The 16,996-nt window shown below is 47.6% G+C and overlaps 2 protein-coding genes across 2 annotated transcripts in view; both read right to left on the bottom strand.

Annotated features, from left to right (window-relative positions):
* LOC115116640 (rho guanine nucleotide exchange factor 4-like) overlaps positions 1-4,416 on the bottom strand; it is a 104,631-nt gene extending 100,215 nt beyond the window's left edge. The window contains exons 1-2 of the mRNA XM_065019261.1: positions 4,266-4,416; positions 2,702-2,831 (exon numbers count right to left, since the gene is read on the bottom strand). Of these exons, the coding sequence (XP_064875333.1) occupies positions 2,702-2,831; positions 4,266-4,319 (184 nt within the window). The 5' untranslated portion in view covers positions 4,320-4,416. The remainder of the gene's footprint in view (positions 1-2,701; positions 2,832-4,265) is intronic.
* Positions 4,417-4,451: 35 nt separating this feature from the next.
* On the bottom strand, positions 4,452-16,298 carry LOC115116642 (uncharacterized). Its single transcript, XM_065019260.1, has 2 exons — positions 10,570-16,298; positions 4,452-4,537 (listed from the first exon to the last, which is right to left on the bottom strand). The coding sequence occupies exons 1-2, from the start codon at positions 15,838-15,840 to the stop codon at positions 4,472-4,474; spliced, it is 5,337 nt and encodes a 1,778-aa protein (XP_064875332.1). The 5' UTR covers positions 15,841-16,298; the 3' UTR covers positions 4,452-4,471.
* Positions 16,299-16,996: the final 698 nt, after the last annotated feature.

The raw sequence follows: 16,996 nt of genomic DNA on the forward strand, positions 1-16,996 counted from the left end.
GAAAGACATTATAGGGTATTGGAACCAACCTTGGCATAGCGAGAGAGAGAGAGAAAGACATTATAGAGTATTGGAACCAACCTTGGCATAGCGAGAGAGAGAGAGAAAGACATTGTAGAGTATTGGAAACAACCTTGGCATAGCGAGAGAGAGAGAGAAAGACATTGTGTAGTATTGGAACCAACCTTGGCATAGCGAGAGAGAGAGAGAGCCAGCAGTATGCAGTACTCAGGGTTAGGAGGAGGAGCTACTCTCAGGGTTAGGAGGAGGAGGAGGGAGGAGCTACTCTCAGGTTTAGGAGGAGGAGGAGCTACTCTCAGGTTAGGAGGAGGAGGAGCTACTCTCAGGGTTAGGAGGAGGAGGAGCTACTCTCAGGGTTAGGAGGAGGTAGGAGATACTGACAGGGTTAGGAGGAGGTAGGAGCTACTCTCAGGGTTAGGAGGAGGTAGGAGATACTGACAGGGTTAGGAGGAGGAGGAGGAGGAGGAGCTACTCTCAGGGTTAGGAGGAGGAGGAGCTACTCTCAGGGTTAGGAGGAGGAGCTACTCTCAGGGTTAGGAGGAGGAGGAGCTACTCTCAGGGTTAGGAGGAGGAGGAGCTACTCTCAGGGTTAGGAGGAGGTAGGAGCTACTCTCAGGGTTAGGAGGAGGTAGGAGATACTGACAGGGTTAGGAGGAGGAGGAGGAGGAGGAGCTACTCTCAGGGTTAGGAGGAGGTAGGAGATACTGACAGGGTTAGGGGAGGAGGTAGGAGAGGAGGAGGAGGAGGAGCTACTCTCAGGGTTAGGAGGAGGAGGAGCTACTCTCAGGGTTAGGAGGAGGTAGGAGATACTGACAGGGTTAGGAGGAGGTAGGAGCTACTCTCAGGGTTAGGAGGAGGAGGAGCTACTCTCAGGGTTAGGAGGAGGAGGAGATACTGACAGGGTTAGGAGGAGGAGGAGGAGGAGGAGGAGGAGCTACTCTCAGGGTTAGGAGGAGGTAGGAGATACTGACAGGGTTAGGAGGAGGAGGAGGAGGAGGAGCTACTCTCAGGGTTAGGAGGAGGTAGGAGATACTGTTAGGGTTAGGAGGAGGTAGGAGATACTGACAGGGTTAGGAGGAGGAGGAGGAGGAGGAGGAGCTACTCTCAGGGTTAGGAGGAGGAGGAGCTAATCTCAGGGTTAGGAGGAGGTAGGAGATACTGTTAGGGTTAGGAGGAGGTAGGAGATACTGACAGGGTTAGGAGGAGGAGGAGGAGCTACTGTTAGGGTTAGGAGGAGGTAGGAGATACTGTTAGGGTTAGGAGGAGGAGGAGCTAATCTCAGGGTTAGGAGGAGGTAGGAGATACTGTTAGGGTTAGGAGGAGGTAGGAGATACTGTTAGGGTTAGGAGGAGGAGGAGGAGGAGGAGCTACTGTTAGGGTTAGGAGGAGGTAGGAGATACTGTTAGGGTTAGGAGGAGGTAGGAGATACTGTTAGGGTTAGGAGGTGGTAGGAGATACTATTGTTAGGGTTAGGAGGGTTAGGAGATACTGACAGGGTTAGGAGTAGGTAGCAGCTACTGTTAGGGTTAGGAGGAGGTAGGAGCTACTCTCAGGGTTAGGAGGAGGTAGGAGATACTGACAGGGTTAGGAGGAGGAGGAGGAGGAGGAGCTACTCTCAGGGTTAGGAGGACGTAGGAGATACTGTTAGGGTTAGGAGGAGGTAGGAGATACTGTTAGGGTTAGGAGGAGGTAGGAGATACTCTCAGCGTTAGGAGGAGGTAGGAGATACTGTTAGGGTTAGGAGGAGGTAGGAGATACTGACAGGGTTAGGAGGAGGAGGAGGAGGAGGAGCTACTCTCAGGGTTAGGAGGAGGTAGGAGATACTGACAGGGTTAGGAGGAGGAGGAGGAGGAGGAGCTACTCTCAGGGTTAGGAGGAGGTAGAAGATACTGTTAGGGTTAGGAGGAGGTAGGAGATACTGACAGGGTTAGGAGGAGAAGGAGGAGGAGGAGGAGCTACTCTCAGGGTTAGGAGGAGGAGGAGCTAATCTCAGGGTTAGGAGGAGGTAGGAGATACTGTTAGGGTTAGGAGGAGGTAGGAGATACTGACAGGGTTAGGAGGAGGAGGAGGAGCTACTGTTAGGGTTAGGAGGAGGTAGGAGATACTGTTAGGGTTAGGAGGAGGTAGGAGATACTGTTAGGGTTAGGAGGTGGTAGGAGATACTGACAGGGTTAGGAGGAGGTAGGAGCTACTGTTAGGGTTAGGAGGAGGTAGGAGCTACTCTCAGGGTTAGGAGGAGGTAGGAGCTATTGTTAGGGTTAGGAGGAGGTAGGAGATACTGACAGGGTTAGGAGTAGGTAGCAGCTACTGTTAGGGTTAGGAGGAGGTAGGAGCTACTCTCAGGGTTAGGAGGAGGTAGGAGATACTGACAGGGTTAGGAGGAGGAGGAGGAGGAGGAGCTACTCTCAGGGTTAGGAGGACGTAGGAGATACTGTTAGGGTTAGGAGGAGGTAGGAGATACTGTTAGGGTTAGGAGGAGGTAGGAGATACTCTCAGGGTTAGGAGGAGGTAGGAGATACTGTTAGGGTTAGGAGGAGGTAGGAGATACTCTCAGGGTTAGGAGGAGGTAGGAGATACTGTTAGGGTTAGGAGGAGGAGGAGGAGCTACTCTCAGGGTTAGGAGGAGGAGGTATGAGATACTCTCAGGGTTAGGAGGAGGAGGTAGGTAGGAGCTACTCACAGGGGTAGGAGATGCGTCGTCTCCAGCCCAGACAGTCCAGACCGATGGGGGTGCTCTGGGAGAAACAGTGGGACTTCAGGATCATCCCAGAGAATGTCTCCATGGTCGACAGGGACACTGAAGCATGCGACTGTGGGGAAGAGGCAAAATCAAAGCTGGGGATCCAACAATGCCTAGGCCTACATACCTAGAAGTCTATAGTTAGTATAAGGCTCACTTTAAATGTTAAGACCCTGCCTTTTCTTAGTTTAAATCCTGAATATACATGTACTATATCATGTGATAGACCAACAATAATGAAGGGACTTTCCTGAACGGATTGAGCTGAAGGTGCATGCAGGTTAACAGTAGGAGCTGAGAGAGAGACGTCCAAATAAGATGAAATGGAAGATGTCAAGGCTCCTGACGAAGGAAAAGACGGAGGAGGAGGAGGAGGAGGAGGGAACCATCCTCAGACAGGACATAGATGAAGAGGAGGAAGGAGGAGGAGGAGGAGGGAACCATCCTCAGACAGTACATAGATGAAGAGGAGGAAGGAGGAGGAGGGGGAGGGAAACATCCTCAGACAGTACATAGATGAAGAGGAGGAAGGAGGAGGAGGGAACCATCCTCAGACAGTACATAGATGAAGAGGAGGAAGGAGGAGGAGGGAACCATCCTCAGACAGTACATAGATGAAGAGGAGGAAGGAGGAGGAGGTGGGAACCATCCTCAGACAGTACATAGATGAAGAGGAGGAAGGAGGAGGAGGAGGGAAACATCCTCAGACAGTACATAGATGAAGAGGAGGAAGAGGAGGACAGTACATAGATGGAGGAGGAAGGAGGAGGAGGGAACCATCCTCAGACAGTACATAGATGAAGAGGAGGAAGGAGGAGGAGGTGGGAACCATCCTCAGACAGTACATAGATGAAGAGGAGGAAGGAGGAGGAGGAGGGAAACATCCTCAGACAGTACGTAGATGAAGAGGAGGAAGGAGGAGGAGGAGGAGGAGAGAACCATCCTCAGACAGTACATAGATGAAGAGGAGGAAGGAGGAGGAGGGAACCATCCTCAGACAGTATATAGATGAAGAGGAGGAAGGAGGAGGAGAGAACCATCCTCGAGACAGTACGTAGATGAAGAGGAGGATGAGGAGAACCATCCTCGAGACAGTACGTAGATGAAGAGGAGGATGAGGAGAGAACCATCCTCGAGACAGTACATAGATGAAGAGGAGCAAGGAGGAGGAGGAGGAGAGAACCATCCTCGAGACAGTACGTAGATGAAGAGGAGGAAGTACATAGATGAAGAGGAGCAAGGAGGAGGAGGAGGAGAGAACCATCCTCGAGACAGTACGTAGATGAAGAGGAGGAAGGAGGAGGATGAGGAGAAGAGAACCATCCTCGAGACAGTACATAGATGAAGAGGAGGAAGGAGGAGGATGAGGAGAAGAGAACCATCCTCGAGACAGTACGTAGATGAAGAGGAGGAAGGAGGAGGAAGAGGAGGAGCAGGAGAGAGACACGATCCATCTCCCTAGGCTGTACGTTGTTTTGCACGGGTAAGCATGGTGGCGTCTTACTTTGTCGAGCTCTTCAGGACAGTGTGTGTTGAGTTGTCCCAGGCTTCCCCTCATCACTCGGGCCAGCCTCCGCTTCCGTCTTGTTTCCTCTTCGATCCACAGGTCATCTGAGCAGCAGCGGTGGCATCTCGGATCCCTGTCCGGCCTGTGGCCTAGTGGTGGTCTGAGGGCTAAGGCAGTAGTATCTGGTGAAGGCCCAGGAGTCTTCAGCTCTGATAGTCTCTTCCCTCTTCCCCTGTCTGGTTGCAGGGTCTACATCCATCCTGACTGGTCTTTGGGTGCATAGTCAACTAGTTAGCAACAATATGGCATCTATCTGTGTACATGACAGCATACTATTCTTACTGATACATGATCATAAACAGTTGTTATGGAGTGTTGATCACTATGATGGGACAGGTGAAAGAAATGGTCTTGATTGGTGTAACTGATGCACTTGACAGGTAAGGTAGTTCCCACTGACTATTTCCTGTGCTCATAAATACTAAATACTATTTAATATACTATTTAATCATGATTTAGTTAAGCCTCTGTATCCCTGTCTGTTTGGTCATGGTTAGATGGGATGGTTTAGGTTAGCTTCTGTGTCCCTGCCTGCTTGGTCATGGTTAGATGGGATGGTTTAGTTTAACTTCTGTGTCCCTGCCTGCTTGGTCATGGTTAGATGGGATGGTTTAGGTTAGCTTCTGTGTCCCTGTCTGCTTGGTCATGGTTAGAAGGGATGGTTTAGTTTAGCTTCTGTGTCCCTGTCTGCTTGGTCATGGTTAGAAGGGATGGTTTAGTGTAGCTTCTGTGTCCCTGTCTGCTTGGTCATGGTTAGAAGGGATGGTTTAGTTTAGCTTCTGTGTCCCTGTCTGCTTGGTCATGGTTAGAAGGGATGGTTTAGTTTAGCTTCTGTGTCCCTGTCTGCTTGGTCATGGTTAGAAGGGATGGTTTAGTGTAACTTCTGCTTGGTTATGGTTAGAAGGGATGGTTTAGTGTAGCTTCTGCTTGGTCATGGTTAGAAGGGGTGCAGCTAATGTCAAAGTGAAGTCAAAAGTTAAATGTTTGAATAATGTTTGCCTTTTTGCTAACCCCTTTTTCTAACCTTAACCTAATTATCCTAACCTTAACCTAATTATCCTAACCTTAACCTAATTATCCTAACCTCATGCTATTCTTCATATCTTGGTGACCCACTCCCTGTGGGTGTGTGCCCCAAGGCCCACCACCCTAACCTCAAGGCTATCTGCTGCTCTAAAAACCCCCCATGACATCAAACAGACAATTGTTCTCTCTGCCCCATGGCAAAATGGGTCGAATTGAAGGAAACTAGCTTTAAAACAGGAACATTTTCTCCCAGCCTCATGACAAAATGTGTAGAATAACATTGTGCCATTTTTTTTCTCTCTGCCCCATGTCAAAATGTGTTGAAATACAGCAAGTTAGCTGTTTGGGGGAGCCCCCTGGAGGTAGGAGGCCCGGGGCCCCAAATGCAGTAGTCCGGCCCTGGCTGCTTCCCATCTAGACAAAACATGCCTGGATCACTGCTGGGTGCTTCCTGCAAACTCCACTAGGGGGGGCTTGAACACACCGTCCCCCTCCCAGCTGCCTGCTGTGTAAGGATGGCTGGGCTGTTTCAGAGAAGACTAACTAAAGACAGTCAACACTTTATCCCATAGTGCACCCTGCCTGGCCTTCCCTCATCCTCTTGATGGAGCAGTGGTTAACATGGCTGCTGTATCATGATGTTAAACTGACAGTCAGGTTATTCTATCATGATGTTAAACTGACAGTCAGGTTATTCTATCATGATGTTAAACTGACAGTCAGGTTATTCTATCATGATGTTAAACTGACAGTCAGGTTATTCTATCATGATGTTAAACTGACAGTCAGGTTATTCTATCATGATGTTAAACTGACAGTCAGGTTATTCTATCATGATGTTAAACTGACAGTCAGGTTATTCTATCATGATGTTAAACTGACAGTCAGGTTATTCTATCATGATGTTAAACTGACAGTCAGGTTATTCTATCATGATGTTAAACTGACAGTCAGGTTATTCTATCATGATGTTAAACTGACAGTCAGGTTAAACTGACAGTCATTCTATCATGATGTTAAACTGACAGTCAGGTTATTCTATCATGATGTTAAACTGACAGTCAGGTTATTCTATCATGATGTTAAACTGACAGTCAGGTTATTCTATCATGATGTTAAACTGACAGTCAGGTTATTCTATCATGATGTTAAACTGACAGTCAGGTTATTCTATCATGATGTTAAACTGACAGTCAGGTTATTCTATCATGATGTTAAACTGACAGTCAGGTTATTCTATCATGATGTTAAACTGACAGTCAGGTTATTCTATCATGATGTTAAACTGACAGTCAGGTTATTCTATCATGATGTTAAACTGACAGTCAGGTTATTCTATCATGATGTTAAACTGACAGTCAGGTTATTCTATCATGATGTTAAACTGACAGTCAGGTTATTCTATCATGATGTTAAACTGACAGTCAGGTTATTCTATCATGATGTTAAACTGACAGTCAGGTTATTCTATCATGATGTTAGTCAGGTTATTCTATCATGATGTTAAACTGACAGTCAGGTTATTCTATCATGATGTTAAACTGACAGTCAGGTTATTCTATCATGATGTTAAACTGACAGTCAGGTTATTCTATCATGATGTTAAACTGACAGTCAGGTTATTCTATCATGATGTTAAACTTAAGTCAGGTTATTCTATCATGATGTTAAACTGACAGTCAGGTTATTCTATTGATGTTAAATTCAGGTTATTCTATCATGATGTTAAACTGACAGTCAGGTTATTCTATCATGATGTTAAACTGACAGTCAGGTTATTCTATCATGATGTTAAACTGACAGTCAGGTTATTCTATCATGATGTTAAACTGACAGTCAGGTTATTCTATCATGATGTTAAACTGACAGTCAGGTTATTCTATCATGATGTTAAACTGACAGTCATGATGTTAAAGGTCAGGTTATTCTATCATGATGTTTAAATCTGACAGTCAGGTCATGATGTTAAACTGACAGTCTATCATGATGTTAAACTGACAGTCAGGTTATTCTATCATGATGTTAAACTGACAGTCAGGTTATTCTATCATGATGTTAAACTGACAGTCAGGTTATTCTATCATGATGTTAAACTGACAGTCAGGTTATTCTATCATGATGTTAAACTGGTTAGTCATGAGGTTAAACTTCTATCATGATGTTAAACTGACAGTCAGGTTATTCTATCATGATGTTAAACTGACAGTCAGGTTATTCTATCATGATGTTAAACTGACAGTCAGGTTATTCTATCATGATGTTAAACTGACAGTCAGGTTATTCTATCATGATGTTAAACTGACAGTCAGGTTATTCTATCATGATGTTAAACTGACAGTCAGGTTATTCTATCATGATGTTAAACTGACAGTCAGGTTATTCTATCATGATGTTAAACTGACAGTCAGGTTATTCTATCATGATGTTAAACTGACAGTCAGGTTATTCTATCATGATGTTAAACTGACAGTCAGGTTATTCTATCATGATGTTAAACTGACAGTCAGGTGATGTTAAACTGACAGTTATTCTATCATGATGTTAACTGACAGTGATCATGAGTCAGGTTATTCTATCATGATGTTAAACTGAGTCAGTCAGGTTATTCTATTCTATGATGTTAAACTGACAGTCAGGTTATTCTATCATGATGTTAAACTGACAGTCAGGTTATTCTATCATGATGTTAAACTGACAGTCAGGTTATTCTATCATGATGTTAAACTGACAGTCAGGTTATTCTATCATGATGTTAAACTGACAGGTCAGGTTATTCTATCATGATGTTAAACTGACAGTCAGGTTATTCTATCATGATGTTAAACTGACAGTCAGGTTATTCTATCATGATGTTAAACTGACAGTCAGGTTATTCTATCATGATGTTAAACTGACAGTCAGGTTATTCTATCATGAGGTTAGTTCTATCATGATGTTAAACTGACAGTCAGGTTATTCTATCATGATGTTAAACTGACAGTCAGGTTATTCTATCATGATGTTAAACTGACAGTCAGGTTATTCTATCATGATGTTAAACTGACAGTCAGGTTATTCTATCATGATGTTAAACTGACAGTCAGGTTATTCTATCATGATGTTAAACTGACAGTCAGGTTATTCTATCATGATGTTAAACTGACAGTCAGGTTATTCTATCATGATGTTAAACTGACAGTCAGGTTATTCTATCATGATGTTAAACTGACAGTCAGGTTATTCTATCATGATGTTAAACTGACAGTCAGGTTATTCTATCATGATGTTAAACTGACAGTCAGGTTATTCTATCATGATGATGTTAAACTGACAGTCAGGTTATTCTATCATGATGTTAAACTGAGTCAGGTTATTCTATCATGATGTTAAACTGACAGTCAGGTTATTCATGATGTTAAACTCAGTGATGTTAAACTGACAGTCAGGTTATTCTATCATGATGTTAAACTGACAGTCAGGTTATTCTATCATGATGTTAAACTGACAGTCAGGTTATTCTATCATGATGTTAAACTGACAGTCAGGTTATTCTATCATGATGTTGAACTGACAGGTCATCTATAAGTCTTTGCAAGGTAAAGCCCTGCCGTATCTCAGCTCCCTGGTCACCATAGGAAACACCCACCCGTAGCACGCGCTCCAGCAGGTATATTTCACTGGTCATCCCTAAAGCCAACACTTCCTTTGGCCGCCTTTCCTTCCAGTTCTCTGCTGCCAATGACTGGAAAGAATTGCAAAAATCACTGAAGCTGGAGTCTTATATCTCCCTCACTAACTCTAAGCGTCAGCTGTCAGAGCAGCTTATCGATCACTGCAGCTGTACACAGCCCATCTGTAAAAAGCCCACCCAAGTACCTCATCCCCATGTTGTTGTTTTTTTGTTGCTCCATTGCACCACCGTATTTCTACTTGCACATCATCTTCTGCACATCTGTCACTCCAGTATTAATGCGAAATTGTAATTATTTCACCACTATGGCCTATTTATTGCCTTACCTCCCTAATCTTACTTCATTTGCACACACTGTATTATAGACTTTCTACTGTGTTATTGACTGTATGTTTGTTTATGTGTAACTCTGTGTTGTTGATTTTGTCACACTGCTTTGCTTTATCTTGACCAGGTCGCAGTTGGGAGAGGCGAAGGTCGAAAGCCATGCGTTCTCCGAAACACAACTCAACCAAGCCGCACTGCTTCTTGACACAATGCACATCCAACCCGGAAGCCAGCCGCACCAATGTGTCGGAGGAAACACCTTACACCTGGCGACCTGGTCAGCGTGCACTGCCCCCAACCCGACACAGGAGTCGCTAGTGCGCGACGAGACAAGGATATCCCTGCCGGCCAAACCCTCCCTAACGCGGACCACGGGTTAAATGTCAGTTGGCTTTTCATAGCCGATCATTCAGAGTATCTCTACCAGTTATTTCAGTTAATATCAGTTATTTCAGTTACATCAGTTATTTCAGTAATATCAGTTAATATTAGTTATTATCAGTTATATCGGCTATTATCGGTCATATCAGTTATTTTCAGTTATCAATTATCATCGATTATTATGCTTTATATAAGTTATTTTCAGTTATTATCAGTGATCAGTTATTTCAGTTGTGTGAGTTATTATCAGGTTTTAAGTTATTTTCATTACTCCAGTTAATATCAGTTATTTCGGTAATATCAATAATATCAGTTATCAGTTAACTGAAATAACTGATAATAACTAATACAACTGATAATAACTGATATAACTGTCGTATCATTAGCAGGTATATCAGTTATTATTGGCGAATATAGGTTATTCCCGTTATTTCTGTTATTTCTGGTTGTATCGTTATACCCGTTATTATCAGTTATATGAGTTATCAGTTATATCAGTTATCAGTTTTGACAGTTATTTCAATATTTTCAGTTGTTTTCAGTTGTTTTCAGTTATTACCAGTTGTTATTATCAGTTATTATCAGTTATCAGTTTTGACAGTTATTTCAATATTTCCAGTTGTTATTATCAGTTATTATCAGTTATATCAGTTATCAGTTTTGACAGTTATTTCAATATTTTCAGTTGTTTTCAGTTATTGCCAGTTGTTATTATCAGTTATTGTCAGTTATTTCAGTTACACACAAGGCCATCCCTGCCTGCCATGGAGAATCAGCTTAACAAAACACATGCAATCCGTCAGACAAAGGCTTTGTTATCATATAGCTGTGCCTTACCTCAAACTGTTTGAAGAACATGGGTGTAAGCAGACTGTCCACTTCTCTTTCCTCCAATGGACTGAGGGAGGAGGAGTCTAACGGCCCAGCTCGGGGCTTCAGGGACTTGGGCTTCTCTGGCGGGTCAGACAGGCCCTCAACACTGGCTGACTGGCCCATGAGGAGCAGGGACAGGACTGAGGCCCGGGCAGAGACAGTGGGGGGGTAGCAGATAGACCTGTGCTGGGCAGCAGGTCTGGGGCTGTGGGGCTTGGGGCTCATGGGTCTCACTGGGGTGTCTGGTGTAGCTACCATGCTAGACACTTTGTTCTCATAGCCTCCCCCTGGGGACCAGGACAGCTGATTGGCTAATGCAGCCAGGGAGGCGGGGCTCATGGGCGACAGGGGGCTGGATTCATTTGCGGGCGGAGCCTCAGAGTCTTGCGAGTACGGCGGTCCGGAGTCTGAGAAGTTGATTGACAGATCTTTGGGCGGGACTTTCCCTTTCCTCCTCTCGCCATCCAACTTGCAGCCCTGTGAGGTGTTGGCCCCGGACCTTCTTTGACTGTCCTGTAGGCCCTTCTTGGTGAAGTGGTCGGTGAGATTCAGAGCCCTGAGAGAAGAGGGGGACCCAGGGACACTGAGCACTGAGCCTGAGGCCGAGCAGGATGCATAGTCTCTGTGGATCTGTCTGGGCGACCTCAAACCCCCACCGTCCTCTCCCTCGACCCCATCCCCGACCGGGACAGACAGGGTCCTCCTCACCAGCTCAGCCTCTTTGGCCCTCAGCCTCCTCCAGGACTGTTTGGCCCGCCCCATCTTCCCTTCACTCCCTGTCTCAACGCTCCCCTGCTCCTCCTCGTTCTCCTTATCCATGGAACGAGACTCAAACAGGCTGGATAGGGACTTGTGGGCCTGGGCAAAGCGCATACGGAGGTTGAGGCTGTCAGAGCTCTTGCTCCTCTTGTAGCCGTGCAGGCCCTCGGGGGTCCCAGTCTGGTTGTGTCTGAGACCTCCGGGCTGGGAGGTCAGAGGGGTGTCTGGGCTGCTGGGCTCCTCCCTGGAGAGCAGGCGGACGTGGCGGGTGCGAGGTGTGGAGGGGAAGAAGCTGTAGTCCTCCTCCTCTGTCTCGTAGCAACCCACCGGACCAGAGGAGAAGGCCTGCTGGACCGTCAAAAAGACACTGTCGTTGTCTGAGGTGTCTCCCCCCAGCTCCCTTCCCAGGCCCAGGTCGGGTGAGTCCCGGGGCGAGCTGTCCACCTTGGTGTTCTTCAGACTGTTCTTCTTCCTGAAGGAAGGCATCTTGGAGAAGACTGAGAACTTGGAGCTCCCCGCCCGGCCTCCTTTAGACTTGCTCTTCATGGGTTTGTGGAGTTTGGCGTTCCCCCCCGAGACAGGCAGGATGGACTCTTCCGTCTCCTCACTGTTAGTGCTGGTGGTGTCAAAATCGTAGGACACAGAGGTGGGGGTGGGACTGGAGCATCTCTCGCTGCCCGAGGCGTCCCTGTCGTGTGGTAAGGTCATGACCCTGGGGTCATCGGGGTCAATGGTCGACAAGACCAGCTGGTGCTCTGACGACTCGATACTGGACAAGTCCTCAGGGCGACACGACGACGTGCTGAAAGTGGGCATATAGGATATGATGATGTCACCAGACAGAAGAACGGTGCCTCTGTCCTCCTCAGTGGGCCTTATCCTAACAATCTTTCTCCACTCCTTATCTTCCTCCTCATCCCCAGTCTCATCTTCCACTGTCCCAGAGTTGTCCAGGGAGTGGTCGGGATCAGCCTCTAGGATGGTTTCGAGGCTAGTAAGGGAGAGCAGGTTGAGACTGACACCGGGATAGGGGTACCTCACGATCCTCACCTCACGATCCTGCTGCAGGAGGGTAGGGTGAGAGCTGGTCTGGAGGGAGGATCTGTATGAGCTGTCCTCCTCAGTAAACCAACTGTCCTCTAATCCTAAAGTCTCAGGTGAGTTGCTACACTCCTGTCTGTCTCTGTCCCAGGGAGGCTTGGGGGATTGGTGGGGAATGGGCTGCTGGCCTTTCTCCTTCTCAGCACTGTCCAATAGCAGGCTTCTGGTCTCCAGGTAGGAAGATAAGGGTTCAGAGAGGCCTGTTGTACTGTTTGCAGCACAATTAGCCTCCCTACACCCTGTAGTGTCTGTATGGTTAGAGATGTCTCCTCTCCAGTCTGTAGTGTCTGTATGGTTAGAGATGTCTCCTCTCCAGTCTGTAGTGTCTGTATGGTTAGAGATGTCTCCTCTCCACTCTGTAGTGTCTGTATGGTTAGAGATGTCTCCTCTCCAGTCTGTATGGTTCTGATTAGGGGCGTCTCTGTAACCCTCTCTCTGAAGCCTCTCCAGCTCTTCCACCTCAGCCAGGCTGAAGGGATACTCATCCTCCAGCCAGGACACGGCTGAGTCATCACTGCACCAGCAAGGGTGGTAGTCCACGAGGGACAGGAACTTCTCAGAATCCTCAGGGGGGTCTTCAAGAGCGCTGTCCAGGGTGTCATTGGTCTCCCCCAGGAATTTCGAGGTTAACGTTGCGGGCTCGGTCAGGGAAGGGGACTCCCCATCAGTTTTATCCCCAAACTCCTTTGACCTGCTCTGGTGGGCTACCTTTATCTCTACCTCAGAGGACCACTGCTCTGGCACCTGGCCCCTCGTACAGAGAGACCCTGACCACAACCTTTCACTGGCCTTGGTGTGGTTGTTGGAGTCAGAGAGGGAGGACAGAGAAAGGATTGAGGGTGGCACAAGGCAGGGAGAGGGAGGCTCAGGGATCCTGTGGTGGATCTCTAGGTGATCCCGGCGGCTATGGACTTGTTCTTTACACACAGGAGAGTCTGTTCCCACGGTAACAGGAGAGTCTGTTCCCACAATAACAGGAGAGTCTGTTCCCACGGTAACAGGAGAGTCTGTTCCCACGGTAACAGGAGAGTCTGTTCCCACAATAACAGGAGAGTCTGTTCCCACGGTAACAGGAGAGTCTGTTCCCACGGTAACAGGAGAGTCTGTTCCCACGATAACAGGAGAGTCTGTTCCCACGATAACAGGAGAGTCTGTTCCCACGATAACAGGAGAGTCTGTTCCTATGGTAACAGAAAAGTCTGCTCCCACAGTTATCTCTATTGTCCTCAGTGGTACAGTCTCCTGATCTAAGGCAGGTGGTTCTGTACTGTCTCCCTGAAGAGGCTCAGTCTCTGTAGGTTGGTTTGACCCTGGGCCTATGTCACTAGAAACACCCTGTGTGCAGAGATCAACATACAGATCACTAGTGATCTCTACGAAGACTCCTGTAGGACTATAGGGGAATATAGCATCCCCCGTCTCCTCTGTGCTTGACAGCCCAACGTGGTCAGAGTCAGTGTCTGTATGGTCAGAGAACTCTGCTGTTTTAACAGTGTTTGGCTGTGGTGATTCAGGGCAGGATGTGCTTTCTACTGCCTGTTCCTGTTGACTGTAAACATGACAATCTTCTTCTTTCTCCTCTTCCTCGTCGTCCTCCTCCTCCTCCTCCTCCTCTCTCACCCCGGACAGGGAATGGGTTGGTCCTGTCCTGTCCGCTCTAGTCGAGGTCTTTGATAACAGCTGTGAGTGTTCTGAGTCTTCTGATCCTGACCTGTCAGAGAGTGGCGGCCAGTCTATGTGGGGGAGGGAGCGTGGGTGGGTGGGCAGGCATTCCTCACTCCACCCCACAGCGTCAGACTGGGGATGAGCAGAAGCAGGCTGGAGCTCTACGGAGGTGTAACCTTCCCCCAGCCAGCCCTCATCCCTCATACTCTCCCCAGGTGAGGGCTCACTGTCCCTGGGTGTCTCTGTGCTGGAGCCCCTCTGGTCCTGGAGCTCAGGGATTAGGCCCTGGGTTTGAACGGCATCCTTCTTCAGTGGTCGTGAACTAACGCTCTGTGTTCGTATCTCTGTCATTCCTTCAACGCCCAGCCCAGGAGCTGGGACCGGTGAGGCTAACTGGGATTCCAATTGGTTGATCCCCTTCCTGTTTTGCGATGGTGAGAGAGACAGATCAGGTAACAGGATGTTGGAAAGAGGTATGGGCCCACGGGTGTCTAGCAAGGGAGGAAGTCCCACCTCTACAGGAAGTCCCACCTCAAAAGGATGTCCAGCCTCCACAGACGACATGATTGAACAGAACCCATTCACCGTCTCCTCTGTCCCCGACGGTTCAGGTGGCTCTGCTGAGTTTCTGGTTGTGACACACACCTTGTGCTCTTCCTGGCAGTGGGCACATGATCCGCATGCCTCAACGTGAGTCTTTGTAGCACTGAGAAAGGACTGAGGCTGGGTCTTTGTGACAGGTCCGTTGGGGATACCCACACATGGACTGGCTGAATGAACCTTCCCTGTGGTTTCTAAACTGTGTGGTGCTGGGTTGTATTTCACTGTGGTGGGTGGACTAGTCCTCTCTGTCTCTGTGGTGGGTGGACTACTCCTCTCTGCCTCTGTGGTGGGTGGACTAGTCCTCTCTGTCTCTGTGGTGGGTGGACTAGGCCTCTCTGCCTCTGTGGTGGGTGGACTACTCCTCTCTGCCTCTGTGGTGGGTGGACTACTCCTCTCTGCCTCTGTGGTGGGTGGACTCCTCCTCTCTGTGGTGGGTGGACTCCTCCTCTCTGTGGTGGGTGGACTACTCTCTGTCTCTGAGGTGGGTGGACTACTCTCTGTCTCTGTGGTGGGTGGACTCCTCCTCTCTGTGCGTTGTGTGTACATACAGATTGTGTCTGTGGTGTGTGTTTCTGTACACTGTGTGTCAGTACTGGGCTCTGCAATAAGTTCACAGTGTGTGTCTGTTGTGTTGTGTGTGAGTCTGCAATGTGTGTCTGTTGCGTTGTGTGTGTCTATGCAGTGCGTGTCTGTTGCGTTGTGTGTGTCTATGCAGTGTGTGTCTGTTGCGTTGTGTGTGTCTATGCAGTGTGTGTCTGTTGCGTTGTGTGTGTCTATGCAGTGTGTGTCTGTTGCGTTGTGTGTGTCTATGCAGTGTGTGTCTGTTGCGTTGTGTGTGTCTATGCAGTGCGTGTCTGTTGCGTTGTGTGTGTCTATGCAGTGTGTGTCTGTTGCGTTGTGTGTGTCTATGCAGTGTGTGTCTGTTGCGTTGTGTGTGTCTATGCAGTGTGTCTCTACAATGTGCTGGTTGTGTTTCACCTGTCTGTTGGTACTACACGTATTCTGGCTGGCAAGGCTTACCTGCTCCAGGTGACTGCTGTGTATTTGTGAATTATGTTTCTCTACACTGTGCAGAGTGGACAGCAGATCTATATGTTGTATATCCATGCTATGTTGATTACATATCCCTGTGTTGGCTAACCCTGTGCTCTCTTTCCCTGTTCTACCTGTGTTGGCTAACACCGTGCACCATTTCTCTGTGCTGCTCTGCGTTTGTGTCTCTGTGCTGTTTCTCTGCGTAAACGTTTCTGTGCTTTGTGAGATGTCAAGGTGGGACTTTTGTCTGTGGGACTCTGTCTGGTGTATTAGTGTTTTCTGATGGCCGGTGATTTGAGTGACATGAACCACTGTGCTGTGTTTCTCTGTGCTATGCTGGGTATCTGTCTCTGTGCTGTGTTTCTCTGTGCTATGCTGGGTATCTGTCTCTGTGCTGTGTTTCTCTGTGCTATGCTGGGTATCTGTCTCTGTGCTGTGTTTCTCTGTGCTATGCTGGGTATCTGTCTCTGTGCTGAGTTTCTCTGTGCTATGCTGGGTATCTGTCTCTGTGCTGTGTTTCTCTGTGCTATGCTGGGTATCTGTCTCTGTGCTGTGTTTCCTGTATGCTGGGTATCTGTCTCTGTGCTATGCTGGGTATCTGTCTCTGTGCTGAGTTTCTCTGTGCTATGCTGGGTATCTGTCTCTGTGCTGTGTTTCTCTGTGCTATGCTGGGTATCTGTCTCTGTGCTGTGTTTCTCTGTGCTTTGCTGGGTATCTGTCTCTGTGCTGTGTTTCTCTGTGCTATGCTGGGTATCTGTCTCTGTGCTGTGTTTCTCTGTGCTTTGCTGGGTATCTGTCTCTGTGCTGAGTTTCTCTGTGCTATGCTGGGTATCTGTCTCTGTGCTGAGTTTCTCTGTGCTATGCTGGGTATCTGTCTCTGTGCTGTGTTTCTCTGTGCTATGCTGGGTATCTGTCTCTGTGCTGTGTTTCTCTGTGCTTTGCTGGGTATCTGTCTCTGTGCTGTGTTTCTCTGTGCTATGCTGGGTATCTGTCTCTGTGCTGTGTTTCTCTGTGCTATGCTGGGTATCTGTCTCTGTGCTGTGTTTCTCTGTGCTATGCTGGGTATCTGTCTCTGTGCTGTGTTGTTGGTTATGAATCTCGAAGCTGTATTTCTCTGTGTTTATGTATGTGTTTGTTATCTCTGTGTTGCAAGGCTGACTCTGTGCTGTATCTGTGCTGGGCTGTTTCTCTGTGCTAGGTCTGCATACGTGAGTCTCTGTGTTCTCTG

The sequence above is a fragment of the Oncorhynchus nerka genome, linkage group LG6, assembly GCF_034236695.1.
Source record: "Oncorhynchus nerka isolate Pitt River linkage group LG6, Oner_Uvic_2.0, whole genome shotgun sequence".
Classification (NCBI taxonomy): domain Eukaryota; kingdom Metazoa; phylum Chordata; class Actinopteri; order Salmoniformes; family Salmonidae; genus Oncorhynchus; species Oncorhynchus nerka.

Coding starts and splice junctions, on each gene's coding strand:
- LOC115116642 (XM_065019260.1), bottom strand. CDS start 15,840: ATGGATATACAACATATAGATCTGCTGTCCACTCTGCACAGTGTAGAG. Junction 4,538..10,569: donor TGTTCTTCAAACAGTTTGAG/GTAAGGCACAGC, acceptor ATGCACCCAAAG/ACCAGTCAGGATGGATGTAG.